This window comes from Notamacropus eugenii, chromosome 6 (genome assembly GCF_028372415.1).
Source record: "Notamacropus eugenii isolate mMacEug1 chromosome 6, mMacEug1.pri_v2, whole genome shotgun sequence".
NCBI lineage: Eukaryota > Metazoa > Chordata > Mammalia > Diprotodontia > Macropodidae > Notamacropus > Notamacropus eugenii.
This window is the reverse complement of record NC_092877.1, coordinates 327180119-327193385: the sequence shown is the minus strand read 5'-3', so window position 1 is coordinate 327193385 and position 13267 is coordinate 327180119. Positions and strand designations below refer to the sequence as shown.

At 38.9% G+C, this 13267-nt stretch overlaps 1 protein-coding gene across 2 annotated transcripts; it reads right to left on the bottom strand.

Annotated features, from left to right (window-relative positions):
* Nucleotides 1–7819: 7819 nt before the first annotated feature.
* Nucleotides 7820–12130, bottom strand: CCL20 (C-C motif chemokine ligand 20). Of its 2 annotated transcripts, none has more exons than XM_072618073.1 (4): nucleotides 11966–12130; nucleotides 11168–11282; nucleotides 9381–9455; nucleotides 7820–8724 (listed from the first exon to the last, which is right to left on the bottom strand). In XM_072618073.1, the coding sequence occupies exons 1-4, from the start codon at nucleotides 12045–12047 to the stop codon at nucleotides 8697–8699; spliced, it is 300 nt and encodes a 99-aa protein (XP_072474174.1). In that variant the 5' UTR covers nucleotides 12048–12130; the 3' UTR covers nucleotides 7820–8696. The 2 variants fall into 2 exon arrangements, with proteins under 2 accessions (XP_072474174.1, XP_072474175.1); XM_072618074.1 differs by having other exon boundaries at nucleotides 11168–11279.
* Nucleotides 12131–13267: the final 1137 nt, after the last annotated feature.

Sequence of the window (13267 nt, the reverse complement as noted above, 5' to 3'; positions counted from 1 at the left end):
CCCAAATTTTCATATGGACTATTTGTGCCCAACCTGTGGTGGAGCATTCTGAACTCATGTTGGTCTAATCAGCCACAATCAGACACACTGAAATTTCACTTCATCATGGTGATGTCATTTTGGTCCTCTTTGAGAACGAAGGACAACAACCAATCTTTGGGAAAAGAAAGAGGAAGAGAATGGTTAAAAGAGCTGTCAGAGAGGTAGGAGGAAAGCCAGAAAAAAAAATAGTGTCACAGAAACTGAAAAAGGATAGAGACTTAAGAGGGAATTGGTGGTGTATACCAGTGGAGTCAAACTCAAATAAAAATGGATTCCCACAAAGTACATATTGACTTAGAAAACCATAAATATCTAAAGGGAGCAAAAGGATTAAGGAAAGGTTTAATTAGGTTATATGACAGTTAACCACATACTTATAGACAGGGGGGATGGTGCCAGTGAAAAAGAAAGTCAAGTAGAACAATGTAAGAGTACTGGTCCTGGAGCCAGAGGACCTGGGTTCAAATCTCATCTTTAGTTCACTGCCTGTGTGATCTTCTACACAACATTCAAGGTCCTTAGGCCCAAGTTCCCTTTTCTGTGAAAATAGGGAGTATAGTGGATAGAGCACTGGAGTCAGATAGACCTGGGTTGATATCCTCAGATATTTATTAGCAAGTCATTTAACCTCTCTGTGTCTCAGTTTCCTCACCTGTAAAATGAGGGAGTTGAACTCAATGGTTCTTAGGATTCTTTCCCACTCAAAACCTAATTCTATGAATAGACACCCTCTCAGGTCCCTTTCAGCTCTAGATAAATAATTCCAAGGAGACACTGGTTGTGGTCTGGTAGCAGGATGGACTACAGGGAATGGGAAGAGACTAGAGATGTGGACAATAGAGAGCAAATTGCCATAAATAACGAAGCTATGAGCTAATAATATGGACCTATAGCCATTTGCATTCCATAAAATGAGAGAGAGTTGGAGAGACACAGAGAGAGATACAAACAGACAGACAGACAGACAGACAGAGACTCAGAGAAAGAGAGGAGAGAGAATAATTGGTTGAATAAGAATTAAGGGAAATCAGAAGGAAAAGCTCAGAAGCAATGGATCAACATAGAAGACATGAAGGAAGGGAGAAGAAGGCTGAATAAGGGGACATTTTGAGGTGGGATGGATATAAGCTCTTGGAATTAGCATAAATTTATCTTCCATTTCTTCTTAAAGATGGAAGAGAAGTCAGCTACCAAAGTGAAGAAGGTGAAGAATTACTGGAGTGCTTGAGAAATGTATTAAAAAGTTTGAAACAACCCTTTTGAGAAAGGCACACTAGGAATCTCTCAAATGGACAAATACTCAAATGTCATTCCATTGAAGTAATCATTAATGCTGGTGATTCAGGTGGAAGCCCACTGGTGATTGGCCATTTTGTGCATCTTCAAGTCCTCCATAAGCAGACCATACAATTGTGTTCTTCCTCGCTTTCTCTTTACACAAGGGGTGTTGCCTCACCCTAAGTAAGTACCTGCATCAACCTTGGCCTAAAGGAACCAAGGTCTCTCAATGCATCCTGGGTCATCTCCAGTCATCCTAAGGTCACTGATTCAGATGGCTCTGGAGGAGAAGTGAGGCTGGTGACCTGCACAGCCCTCCCTAATTCAAAACAAAGTCAAGTACAAGTCATGTCATCATTTCTCTGATGCCATGGTCTTCATCAATGAAGGATGAACACAGTAACACAAGGGAAGTAAATAGGAGCTCTTCATAGGTTATCCCCTCACTCTCAACTCATGACCATGCCATCTTCTTCTTTGCTCATACATTATTTTACTGGTCTCCTTTACATTACCCAGGTCCCTTTCCATAACTTCTTGTAATAAGTTGTGGCCTTTCATCATTGCTCTCAGGATAATGCTCATTTTCCATTTCATTACTTGTAGCCATACACAGGAAGTCAACAAAAGATAAATAACAGAATTGTCAAGCAGCAAGGAAAATCCAGTTGAAATTAGACAAACTATAACTGATGTTTAGTTAGCAAACTAATATTTGCTATAACATTAGCAAAATATGATAATGAACCTGGGCAATGTGTTTCCATGATTTTTTCCAGAAGCATGGTACCTAGCAACAGAAATGGAGAAAGTAGATCACAGAACCACAGAATTTTAATTCTGAAAAAAGGCCCCAGGGGGTCATTTTGTGTAATGGAAGAGATAGTTCAATCTACTTCCCTTTGGCCTCATTCACCATCCTTCACCATAAGGACTAAAGTGTCCCTCCCTACCCATCACACCTGTAGGTATCTCCTCCATTAGAATGCAAGTTCTTTGAAGGCAGGAGCTTTATTTGTATTTGTATTTCCATAACTCAGCATAGTTCTTAGCAAGCGGTAAGTAGTTAACAAGTGTTCATCCATTTCTTCAATCCTTTCATTTTGTTACACAAACCCAAAGTTCACAGCTAGGCCCTCTTCTTCAGGAAAGGGAAATCAGGAATAAATTCATCTGGTACCTTTCAGTAGACTGTACCTGACTCCGACTTTATCATTACCCTTTAGTTTTCCAAATCCAATGCTTTTTGCTATGTGGGCTCTTCGAACTATGTTCCACAGCCCCATAACAACATGGGTACCTGAGAATATCCCTATATAACACAGTGATAACAAAGGGGGAGTAGACCTAAGACCAAACACCAAGTGGATTCAGCTACAACAAATCTTCCATCTTCACCTGATTCCTCCGTGTGACACACTCTGTTCCCTCTCAGAGCAAGGTTATTTCTTACAACCATCTTTCCAAATGTTCTCTTACCAAACTAAATCTCAGTTGCTTTGATTCAAGAGATTTTTGAGTCCCTTTCTGATGATAAAATTTGCTTGAATACCCTGGTAGAACTACGTATTCAGTCAACCATTGACCTCAGTTATTTCCCAGGCCCAGGATCCTGGCTCTGTGTGGAGGGTCTCAGAGTAGGAGCAGCAACAGGGTGCAGGGCACCAAGGAGAAAGGGATTCTAGCTTGCTAGTTAGGGCACTATTGAAAAAGCTCATCATTGAGTTCCAGATAGATAAGATGGAAGTAAAGTCAAGAAAGGGATGATGGCCTGGGAAAGTAAGATGGAATTGGTGACCAAAAATCACAGTGTGCAGTAAGGTCCTAGTAAGAGGAGGCACAGAAAAACAGAAGGAATGGGTGATGTGTAGGCACAGAAACTAGCTTAGTGTAATATCATAGCCATTCTTGTCTTTTATAATTTGGGTGAGGTTTACTGATCTTTACGGTCAATGAGGCAACAATGTCCAAATCCATGTGAGTAAGCATCAGTATCTAGACTACCTGCCAACAGAATATAGAGTTGGAATTTCAGCACACCCAGGGTGGCATGGGATGTCTTTATGGGTTTGAAATATCTTTGAACATCCCCAACGTTAAAGATAGACATGGTCAAGTGATTCATATTAAAGGGTTTGACAAGTGATTCATAGTGCCTGTGTAATACAGAGAGGCCTCATAGGAAGTTGCTAGTACTGTTAGTTGCTGATAGTTACAAGGTCCCATTTTTTTAACTTCCACATTATCCCTGGTTAAGAGGAAGGCCAAAAGAAACAGGAGATACTGTTCTCCAGTGAGATCCCCTTTAAAATCAAAAGCCTTTCATTTTGTGCAGAAAATCCAGAAACCTAGGGATACCACCCCAATAGTCCAACCACACTAGCTCTCTTTCTGTTTCTCACACATGACATTCAACTACCCTTCTCTGTTCCTTTGCACTGGCTGGAAGAACTAGGATGTTCTCCCTCCTAACCTCTATCTTTCGGGAATCTTTGATTGTCTGCAAAACTCAACTGAGGTGCCTCCTTTGGTATGAGGCCTGTCCTGGTTTTGCCGACTGATGGTGCCTCCATGGTTACCTTGAATCTGATTGGCACAAAACCTATTTTGTATATAGTAAATATGTGCATGTCTCCTCCAATAAGCTCCTGGATGGCAGGAATTATCCCACTTTTGTCTTTGTATTGCCAATCCTGACACACAGTAAGTGCTTAATACACGCTGCATTGGTTGACTATGCCAGACTTATAAATACTACCTGGTAGTACAGTGCCGATGGATTTCTGCAAGGAAGCAGGTAGACTAAATGTAGATTTTATTGCCTCTCAGGGCAGGAGGGGTGGGAAACTCAATTCTTCAGAACCCTCAAAAAGTATAAAATATTTTTTGAGAAATAGCACCAGATGGAAACTTGATCCATAAATATAACTTTTATCTGAACAACTCTTGAGTTACTGTGAGAAAATTGTGTAATCCAGCCATATGATGAAGATGAAAGAAAATTTTTAAAGAGAGAGGAAAGCTGGAACAAAAGCTCCAAATGTATTTCCTGATGCATGAGGGGAACAAGAGGTAAGATAAAATGTGTTGAAAAGATAACTGAAACAAATTGCTACCTTTGGACTGAAAGGTGTCTTTGAAGGATGTGGATAAAATGAAATCAGAACCAATGCCAAGGCAAAAGATTAAAAAGTATGAACTGAAACAAGATTATCAGATGGGAAGAGAATAGAAAACACTAAGGAAAACATTTTGATAATAATAATAGTTAACATCTATATAATGCCTACTGCGTGCTAGGTAGGGGCCGCTAGGTAGTGCAGTAAATAGGGCACCAGTGCAGGAGTCAGGAGGATCTGAGTTCAAATCTCACCTCAGACACTTGACACTCACTAGCTGTGTGACCTTGGGCAAGTCACTTAATCCCAATTGCCTCATCCTGGTTCATCTCCAGTCATCCTGATGAATATCTGGTCACTGGATTCAGATGGCTCTGGAGAAGTGAGGATGGTGACCTGCACAGCCCTCCTTCCCTCAAAACAAAGTCAAGTGCAAGTCATGTCATCATTTTTCTGATGGCAGGGTCTTCTTCGGCAACAAAGGACAAACACACACACATATTTTGTGTTCTAGGCACTTTACAATTATTTTCTCATTTGATCCTCACAATCACCTTAGGAATTAGGTGTCATTATTATTCCCATTTTATAGATAAGGAAACTGAGGTAAATAGAGGTTAGGGCATTTGCCCAGGGTCACAACAGCTAATAAACGTCTGAGGCTGGATTTGAATCAGGACTTACTGATCTCAGGTCTGGCAATCTATCCACTGGGCCATCTGCTTACTTATGATCCAAAATATTCATATGCAAAGTAAATATGAGGACTCATTGCTCCCCAAATCTCTATCTGGGTCAGTCTTTGGAATTAGACTCCCTCAGGATCAGGGCCATATGTGGCCAGTTTGTATGAATGGGATCCTGAGAACATATTGTCATTTGTAAAAGGAGTAGATAACAGGAGATGGTCTTTGAGGCTCCTTCTACCTCTGAAATTCTCTGGCTGATATAAAACCATGATTAACAGGTGAGGCAAGAAAACATGTAGATGGGACTTGGATACTCCCCAAATGCTTCAATGTGGTTTAATGCCTTTTTCAGCAGAGTTCAAACAGCTGCTTCCCCTTCCAAGGTCTGATGATATGAAGTTACACCCATTATTTCACAGGCCTTAATGGACTCCAAATCCAAGATTCTCCTCAAAGACTATTAGTCGCTTGAATTTTCTGAGGTCAATTTCTATTTAATGTGTGCTTATTAAGTTTTATCCAATGAGGGAATTGGGAGGAGGGAAATAAAGATGCAGCTGCAATAGTATTTCAAGATTGTTGTGACAATATTAAAATACTTCAAATGTTATGCATCAGATGAATGGGTGATGTGCTATAAACTTTTAGAGAATTGATATTGACCATAATATTATGAAATTTTCATAAATTTGATTCCTTTTCTATAAAACATGAAAGTTGACAATGATTTCCAGGATGTGTTCAGCTCAAAGAATCAATGAATTTGTGATTCTCTTTGATCTTGCCGTTTATCTGGTTGCTTTAGATATAGTCACAGAAGGAAAACAAATCTATCTTTTCATTAATTCAAGGTATGAGGCACAATTTATTAGTTTTCTGGAACTGTGCTACTCTCTAATTTTATTATTTTAAGATTGGGTCTCCCTATTTTACCGATCGTGGAGATAGAAGGATTACTTGTAAGTAAGGAGTGGCAGAACTTTGACCTGTTCCTAAGTCAATTTACTTTCCTTTGGTAAATGAGGGTCTTCAGGTTCATCACATAAATGTTAAGTTTAGTATGGACACCCAATCAGCTTTAGCCCCTGTGGGTCAGAATGCCCTGCCTTGTCCAAGAGATTTGCCATTTTCAGCACATCCAAGCCCAGTTTTACTCTTAACATCCGCTATCCTTACCCCCAAAAATCAGAACCACAGACTCATATATATTACAGGCTTAAAACTTTCCTAATCTTCTGTCTCTTAACTAATTATTCTCAGTCTTCACTAGCCCAGTCCAACCTGGAAGTCACTGATCTTCACTGAATTTTTTCTTTCTCATAAACAGAGGCTTAGTGGCTAGAGAGATAAATTCAAACCTGGAAAGACCTGGGTTCAAGTTCTGCCTGTGGCATATACTAGCAAGTCACTTAACTCTAAGTAACTTAGAACTGAGATTATAGATAGTATAGACTTTTAAAAGCAAGATAAATGTTTGTTTTAACCATTTTAGATAAAATATTTCTGCATTCTATTCTATTCTTTCTGCTTTCTTAAATAAAAGTTATTAAACACAATTTCACCACTTCTTGATGACTCTAGGTCATCTTGAGCTGGTATCAGCTCATTTCTTGTTTTGCGTAAGATGGCCATGCTCTAAGGTGTCACTGGGGCATAGAGATATGTTTGCCCTGTGCTAAATGGTCCCAGACTGCTAAACTCTGTGAGTTCTTGTATCTACTTTTTGTGGCTTTTCAGTCTAATTTGCATTCTTAAACTATCAGCTTTCATTTCTGACATCCCATTGCCAGAACATTGACCTGTGTCAGGAGATTTCCATTTCCAATTTGCTGTATGTTGGTGATGATGCTGATATTTGCAAATTGATTTTAAAACATTATTTTCTTTTATCCTCAAAACAACCTAAATGGCAGGTATATCATTATCCACATTTTTACAGATGAGGAAACTGAGGCAGGCAACAGTTAAGTGACTTGACCAGGATCACACAGTTAAGTAAATGTCTGAGGTCACATTTGAACTCAGAACTTCCTGATTCTGGGCCCAATTAAGAAACCAGATACTTTATCTTGGTAGAATTATATGTAAAAAGATCAAAAAAGGCTCTTAGTGAATGCCAAAGGAATTTTCATTTTGAATAAAATAAGCAGGTACTAGTGCATGGGGCTTATACAAGTGCGTGTGTGTGTGTGTGTGTGTGTGTGTGTGTCTTCTGCTTAAGGGGAAATAATAGGGAATCTTTACTTTAAGAGAACTTCACACTTGTCTGTGAGGAGGGCCCTGCCTTTGGCAGGAAGATGAGCTAGAAGATTTTCCAAGGCAACTTTCAACACTTTGATTGACTCTAAATGCACATAATGTTCTTTAAATCATCCTTAATTTGCATTAATAAATACAAGACATCAAATCTCATGATGTAGAAATGTTTCTTATTTCTGGTTTGGATGGCTTTCCTCAAAAGTATTCTATTCTAATTCTTGCATAATCAATTCCTGTGTATGATGTCTACTTATATAGAAAGTAGGATGATTTTTTCTCTCTAAATTCTCCATGACAATGGCATATAGAAATGGGGCATATGACTAGAAGAATGGAGAATGTCAGTATTTTGCTATAATAACAAAGTATTTTCGCATTAAGGCTGTGTAGTAGTAATTTTGTAAAAATAATTTAGTCAAAAATCATTGGCTATTTAGTTTCTGGTTCCTCCTTTTATTGTTAATATTGACAATTTTTACATGATTTTCTGTTTTCATAAAAGAGTGAAACATTGAATGAATGATCAAACATTTGTTTGGAATAAATCATAAACCATACAAATAAAACCATTCCAAATGCTTTTACCAAATAATCAAGATAATAACAGTACTTCAATCCTTCAAATAACTGAGTATCAAACAATATTAATAACAGACTAGCTTACTGCTCTATGGACTTATTAAGCACCTACTATGTGCCAGCTACTACACTGGGTGCTAGGAAACAGTCCTGGCCCCCTAGGGGCTTACATTCTGTGAAGGAAGACAACATGTACATATACAATTGTATGAAAAATAAATATAATTGGGGGAGGGAAAGCAGGAGCTTCTGACGGGCTCAGGAAAAGCTTCATCTAGAAGGTGGCAGCTTTGAGTGGAGCTTTGAAGGGAACTTAGAGTTTCCAAGTAGTGGAAGTAAGAAAAAAGTGCATTCCAGGCATGAGGACCAGCCTGAGCAAAGATGGGGAGAGCGGAGATGGAGTGTTCTGTGAAGACCAGCAAGAATGCCAGTTTGGCTAGATCACAGACTCGAAACGGGTTAGGGCCAGGTTGTGAAAACTTTTGAATGACAAACATTTAATAGACACATAAACTCTCTATCTATAAATACAACAACATGAAAGAAAACGTCAGGCTTTTATATAATGCTTAAAAAAGCAAAACTATGATGCAATATGAATCAACTTCACTAATTGGAGAGATCCAATGATAACCAAATCGAATAGATGGCAAGCACACGATGTGTGAGTAGAAATTCCAACCTAGTTTAGGTTCTTTGGTCCTTTAGGTTTGTTCCAGCTCCATTTCCATTACTTGGACATCTTCTTCAGTCTGGAACTATTTCAAAGAGAGAGAGAGAGAGAGAGAGAGAGAGAGGCACATACTTAGAGAAGAAAACAGATGGTTGATTGCCAATAATCACAGTGATAGCCCATCCATTGAAGAAGCTTTATAATATATATTATATTATCATATATCATATATAATAATCATATTATATATTATATGATTCACCAAATCTTCTTTGCCTTGACCCCTTTATGAGTCACCAAATCCTTTCTCCCTGGATTTTCTTGATACCAGATACTCAAACAATGAACAGATCAATATCATGTCTATGAAAAAAATGTTCATAAATAGCCCTATTTGTGATCATCTATACACCATAGCAGGGAGAATTCTGGGATCATGATTGCCTCCCTAATTGGGAGGAAGGGGGGAGTTTCTAAGATGTCATATTAGAACTATGCTAAAAACAACAGAGACATTTAGGTGAATTTAAAAGTAATGCTTTGCTCCCATGGGAATGGGATGTGGAAATAGAATAGAAAGACCTCCAGAGCTAAAAACAGCCATGTTTTCTCATCTGCAAGGTTAGGATTCTAAACACCAGACTGAGGAGGAACCCTCAAAGACCAGAATGTCAACAGAAAATACTCCTCACTCATTCACATGCATTGTGAGACAGGATCATGAATCGTACATCTCAATACCTTAAAATCTTGAGGGCATGTTTCACCCATGCTTCCTTAGGATCAGCACACACAGCGTATCGTCTGGTATAAAAGCTAGAAACAAATCAAAGAAAACCATGTTTATTTTATTCTTTGAGCACCTTCTAATTTTCTTGTTGTACTTTCAAGAGAAACTGCTTATTTCATGTATTTAAAACATTCAGTTGTTTTCCAATCAAAATGAAAGTAATAATTAACTAGATGTGTTAGCAATAAAAGGAGAACCACGCCTATATTTGCATAATAGGAAATACACTGGATCCCAAGTTCAAGAAGAGTATTCTCCTATTCCCCCCATTCTGGTACTGATTATGGTGGGAAATGTGGTATGCCACATTATTTTTTAGCCATTTTAGCGTAGTGGGAAGGATCCTGGATTCAAGAGTCCTAAAAGCTGGGCTGCAGTTTGTTGGACAATTCATTTTACCCCATTGTCTTCAAGCAAAGGGTTAACAACCACTTGTCAAGTACGTTGCAGACACATCTTTGTTCAACTATAAATTGAACTAGATGGTCTGTAAGGTCTCATTCATCTATGAAATTCTCTTATGCCACTCCAGCCTCAGTTTCCTCTTCTCTAAGTTGAAGATATTAATATTTACATTACATACCTCACAAAAGTGTTTGAGGAATATAGAAAAGTATATGTAAGTATGAATTTGTGAGCATATTAATAAATACATAATGTATAAATATATCCTATATCATGTAATATCGAATGTATTATATATAATAGTGCAGTCTCAAGCTATTAAAGTTTTTTTGAAATCTGTATATAAATGTATTTTTAACATATTATCATTTCCAATTAGTATATGTTGTGAAGTGACATTAGCATTACAATGTAGGACTGAGGCAAGGCATCTTAACACAACTGTGCTTTGATAGTCACCCTTTTCCTTGCACTCAGTATTCATCTAGGAGAAAGCCCTAAATAATAGTTACCTCTAGCTTTCCTGGCCATGACATTCTAATAACGTGTATGTCAAAACACTAAGATTCACTGGTGAAGCGTCCCGCCACAGAGGAAGGCCACAAACTATCTATAATTTAGTTGGAATTTGTCTGGAGTTCAAAGAGGTTAAATATTACAATTGGATTAGAATACAGGGCTCTCTGACTGTCTGTCTGTCTATCTATCTATCTATCTATCTATCTATCTATCTATCTATCATCTATCTATCTGCCAATATATATTTATTCAGAATGCCACATCACCTCTCTGACCCACATGGACTGCCTAAAAATGAGAAAAAAGAAAAAAGGTGGGTTTTGTTTGCTCTCCTTCACATAGACGGTATATACATACGTGTGGAGATTTCACTGGCTGTCCCTCACACCCTTCCTCCTTCTGTCTGTCTCCTGGCTTTTCTGGCTTCCTTCATGTCCCAACCAATATCACACAGGAAGCCTTTCCCAATCCTTCTTAATACTAGCAGCCTCCTGCTGTTAATCGTGTCCTGTTTGCTCGATGTGTAACTTGCTTGTGTGTGTTTGTTTGCTTAATAGATTTTGACTGACTTGAAGGCCTTTCTTTGTATCTCCAGCTCTTAGCATGGTACCTGGCATGAGGCAGACACTTAAATACTCATTGACCAGCCGACCTTATATTTGTTTATAAAGTTGCTTACACATAGAGTATTACTAAGCAGAAACTCTAAAATGTAAAGTTGAGGCTGTCTTTCACAATGTTTCTGTTTTAACCACAGAGATTTCCAAATGTACATCTCTTCACCCAGATTGCTGTCCCCTCCCCCAGTACTTACATGATGGCATCTATGTCACAGGCTTCATAGGACCACTGTTCTGCATAGCCTTTGATCAATTTAGTATTGACAGGCCGTTCCGTATACCGAAGGCAGCAATCAAAGCTGCTAGCTGCTGAAAGGACAAGAGGAAATCAATCATTAGGAACGAAGTCATCTCATGATAGGCATTCTAGGAACTGTGAAAGTGCCAGGACTCATTCAATATGCCTACTACTTATTAGCTGCATTAATTTTTTCAGGACATAAGGGGTTAATGCTGCTTTCCATCCTTGCTCCTAAGGGCTGGTTTCCATGTTGGGAGAACTTTTGATCAGTTATTCCTATATGAACTGAAGTGGTTTTTTTAGGAAAAGCTCCTGCCCTTTAAGGGACTATAAGGTACCAAGGAAGGGATGCAATATGCACATTTCCAAAGTACAATTTAATGTAACCTATGCCAAGAGCAAAGGAATGATGTCATCAAAGGGGTCTGGGAAATTTTGATCTAGAGCTTTCCACTAGGGAGCTCAAGGAAGGCTCCCTGGAACAAGTGGCACCTGAACTGAATCTTGAACAAAGAAAAAGACTGTTAAATCAGGTTCCACCACCTATCTCAAAGTGTTCCCTTGTTGATCTCCTAACCTATTGTCCATGCTTCCCTTCCCACTTTTGGATTATATTCCCAGGAAGGAAGGAAGAATACTGCTAGCTCCTTCCTCCCATCATCCCATATCAAGGACTTAATCATCATGATCAAGGATGAACTTGCAAAACAGGAGTCCCAGCATCCTTGCCAAATACAGGAGGGTTACTCACCTCGAGACATGTCAAAGTGGCAGAACATCAGCACAGCCATCAAAGGTGCCAAAATCAGGATCTTGCTGCCAACTCGAGTCATTTTCCACTCTTCACAAATCTGCTGGGGACTGTGGCTTGTGCAAGTGCACTGGAAGACCAGTTAGCCTAATCTGACAGCTGTGAGCAAGCCTGTGGCTTATATAGAGCTAAGGAGTTAGCTGGGAATGTCCAGAAGGCGTGTTCTGCCGTGGGGTTTTCCCCTCACAGATGTACCTGCTCCCCAATGTCGTCATAAAAAAAAAAACACACACAGGGAAATCTTCCTTCTTTTCCCAAGGAAATAAAATTATATGTGGCAGTTAAGAAAAATTTTTTAAATCCTCTAGCTGAGGTAAGACATTTACGAGATGATTTGCCAAGAGGATAAGGAGCTGTGCCTCGTGCCAGAGAAAAACCCTAAGTGCTAAGTTATAACTCAAGTGAATCTGTTGTATGATAAAACAAGGATCAGCCCCACTCAGTGACATGCCAACATTCCAAGGCCAGCCTAGTATTGTTTCACCTCGTTTGCTTTCTATAAGGTTTTAAGGAGGGGGAGGGTAAGGTAAAATGCCCAATGAGCTCTTGCATAATGTTCTATATTTCATGCCAGGTATAGAATTCCTGCCAAAGGACCCTGACATTCTGTTCTCAGGCATAGGAAAATATTGAAATATTACTGCAATGATTCCTAATATTCTTGTGTGTGGATAGGGGAAACCATGGGAGCTGAACTGCCCCTAAAGGAGTAGAACTTTGGGGTCACAGCAGGGTTGATGTTACAAGAGCCCAAGGATCCAATTCCTAGCTGGTTTGATTTCATTTTCAAATGTACAAAATACCCTGAAAAAATCTTCTTTCCCTAGTTTCCAGTACCTAGTTTTTCAGCCCAGAGAAATGTTCTTGTTTCATTCGTTTCCTAGACTTCTATGGCTATGGTTTTGAGAAAGTAGTTTTAACAGGTTTAATTAAAGAAATTTGAACAATATGATCTCTCTTGGTAGAAGGTTAAGTTTTTGGAAGGGAGGGATTTTCGTTTCATCTTTGTATTTTTCCAGCACTTAGCTTGGTGTCTAGTGCATAACAGGGAGTTAATAAAAGCTTGTTGACTGAAAAGTGCCTACTGCACAGTACTTAATACTACAGAATTTAATGAATGCTATATAACAAATCAATATTTGAAATTTCAATGAATAGTGATGCGTGAGGATTTGCCCACAACAGAATAAGTTAAGAGCAGTTCAGCCTGTTGGTCAAGTATGAGTCCCTCTTCCTTGCAGT

Excerpts from the sequence above, each read along its gene's own strand:
- CCL20 (XM_072618073.1), bottom strand. The coding sequence starts at position 12,047 with ATGACTCGAGTTGGCAGCAAGATCCTGATTTTGGCACCTTTGATGGCT. Across the intron at positions 11,283-11,965 it reads CCACTTTGACATGTCTCGAG|CAGCTAGCAGCTTTGATTGC; the intron begins GTGAGTAACCCT and ends TTGTCCTTTCAG. Across the intron at positions 9,456-11,167 it reads TGTGACATAGATGCCATCAT|CTTTTATACCAGACGATACG; the intron begins GTAAGTACTGGG and ends ATTTGTTTCTAG.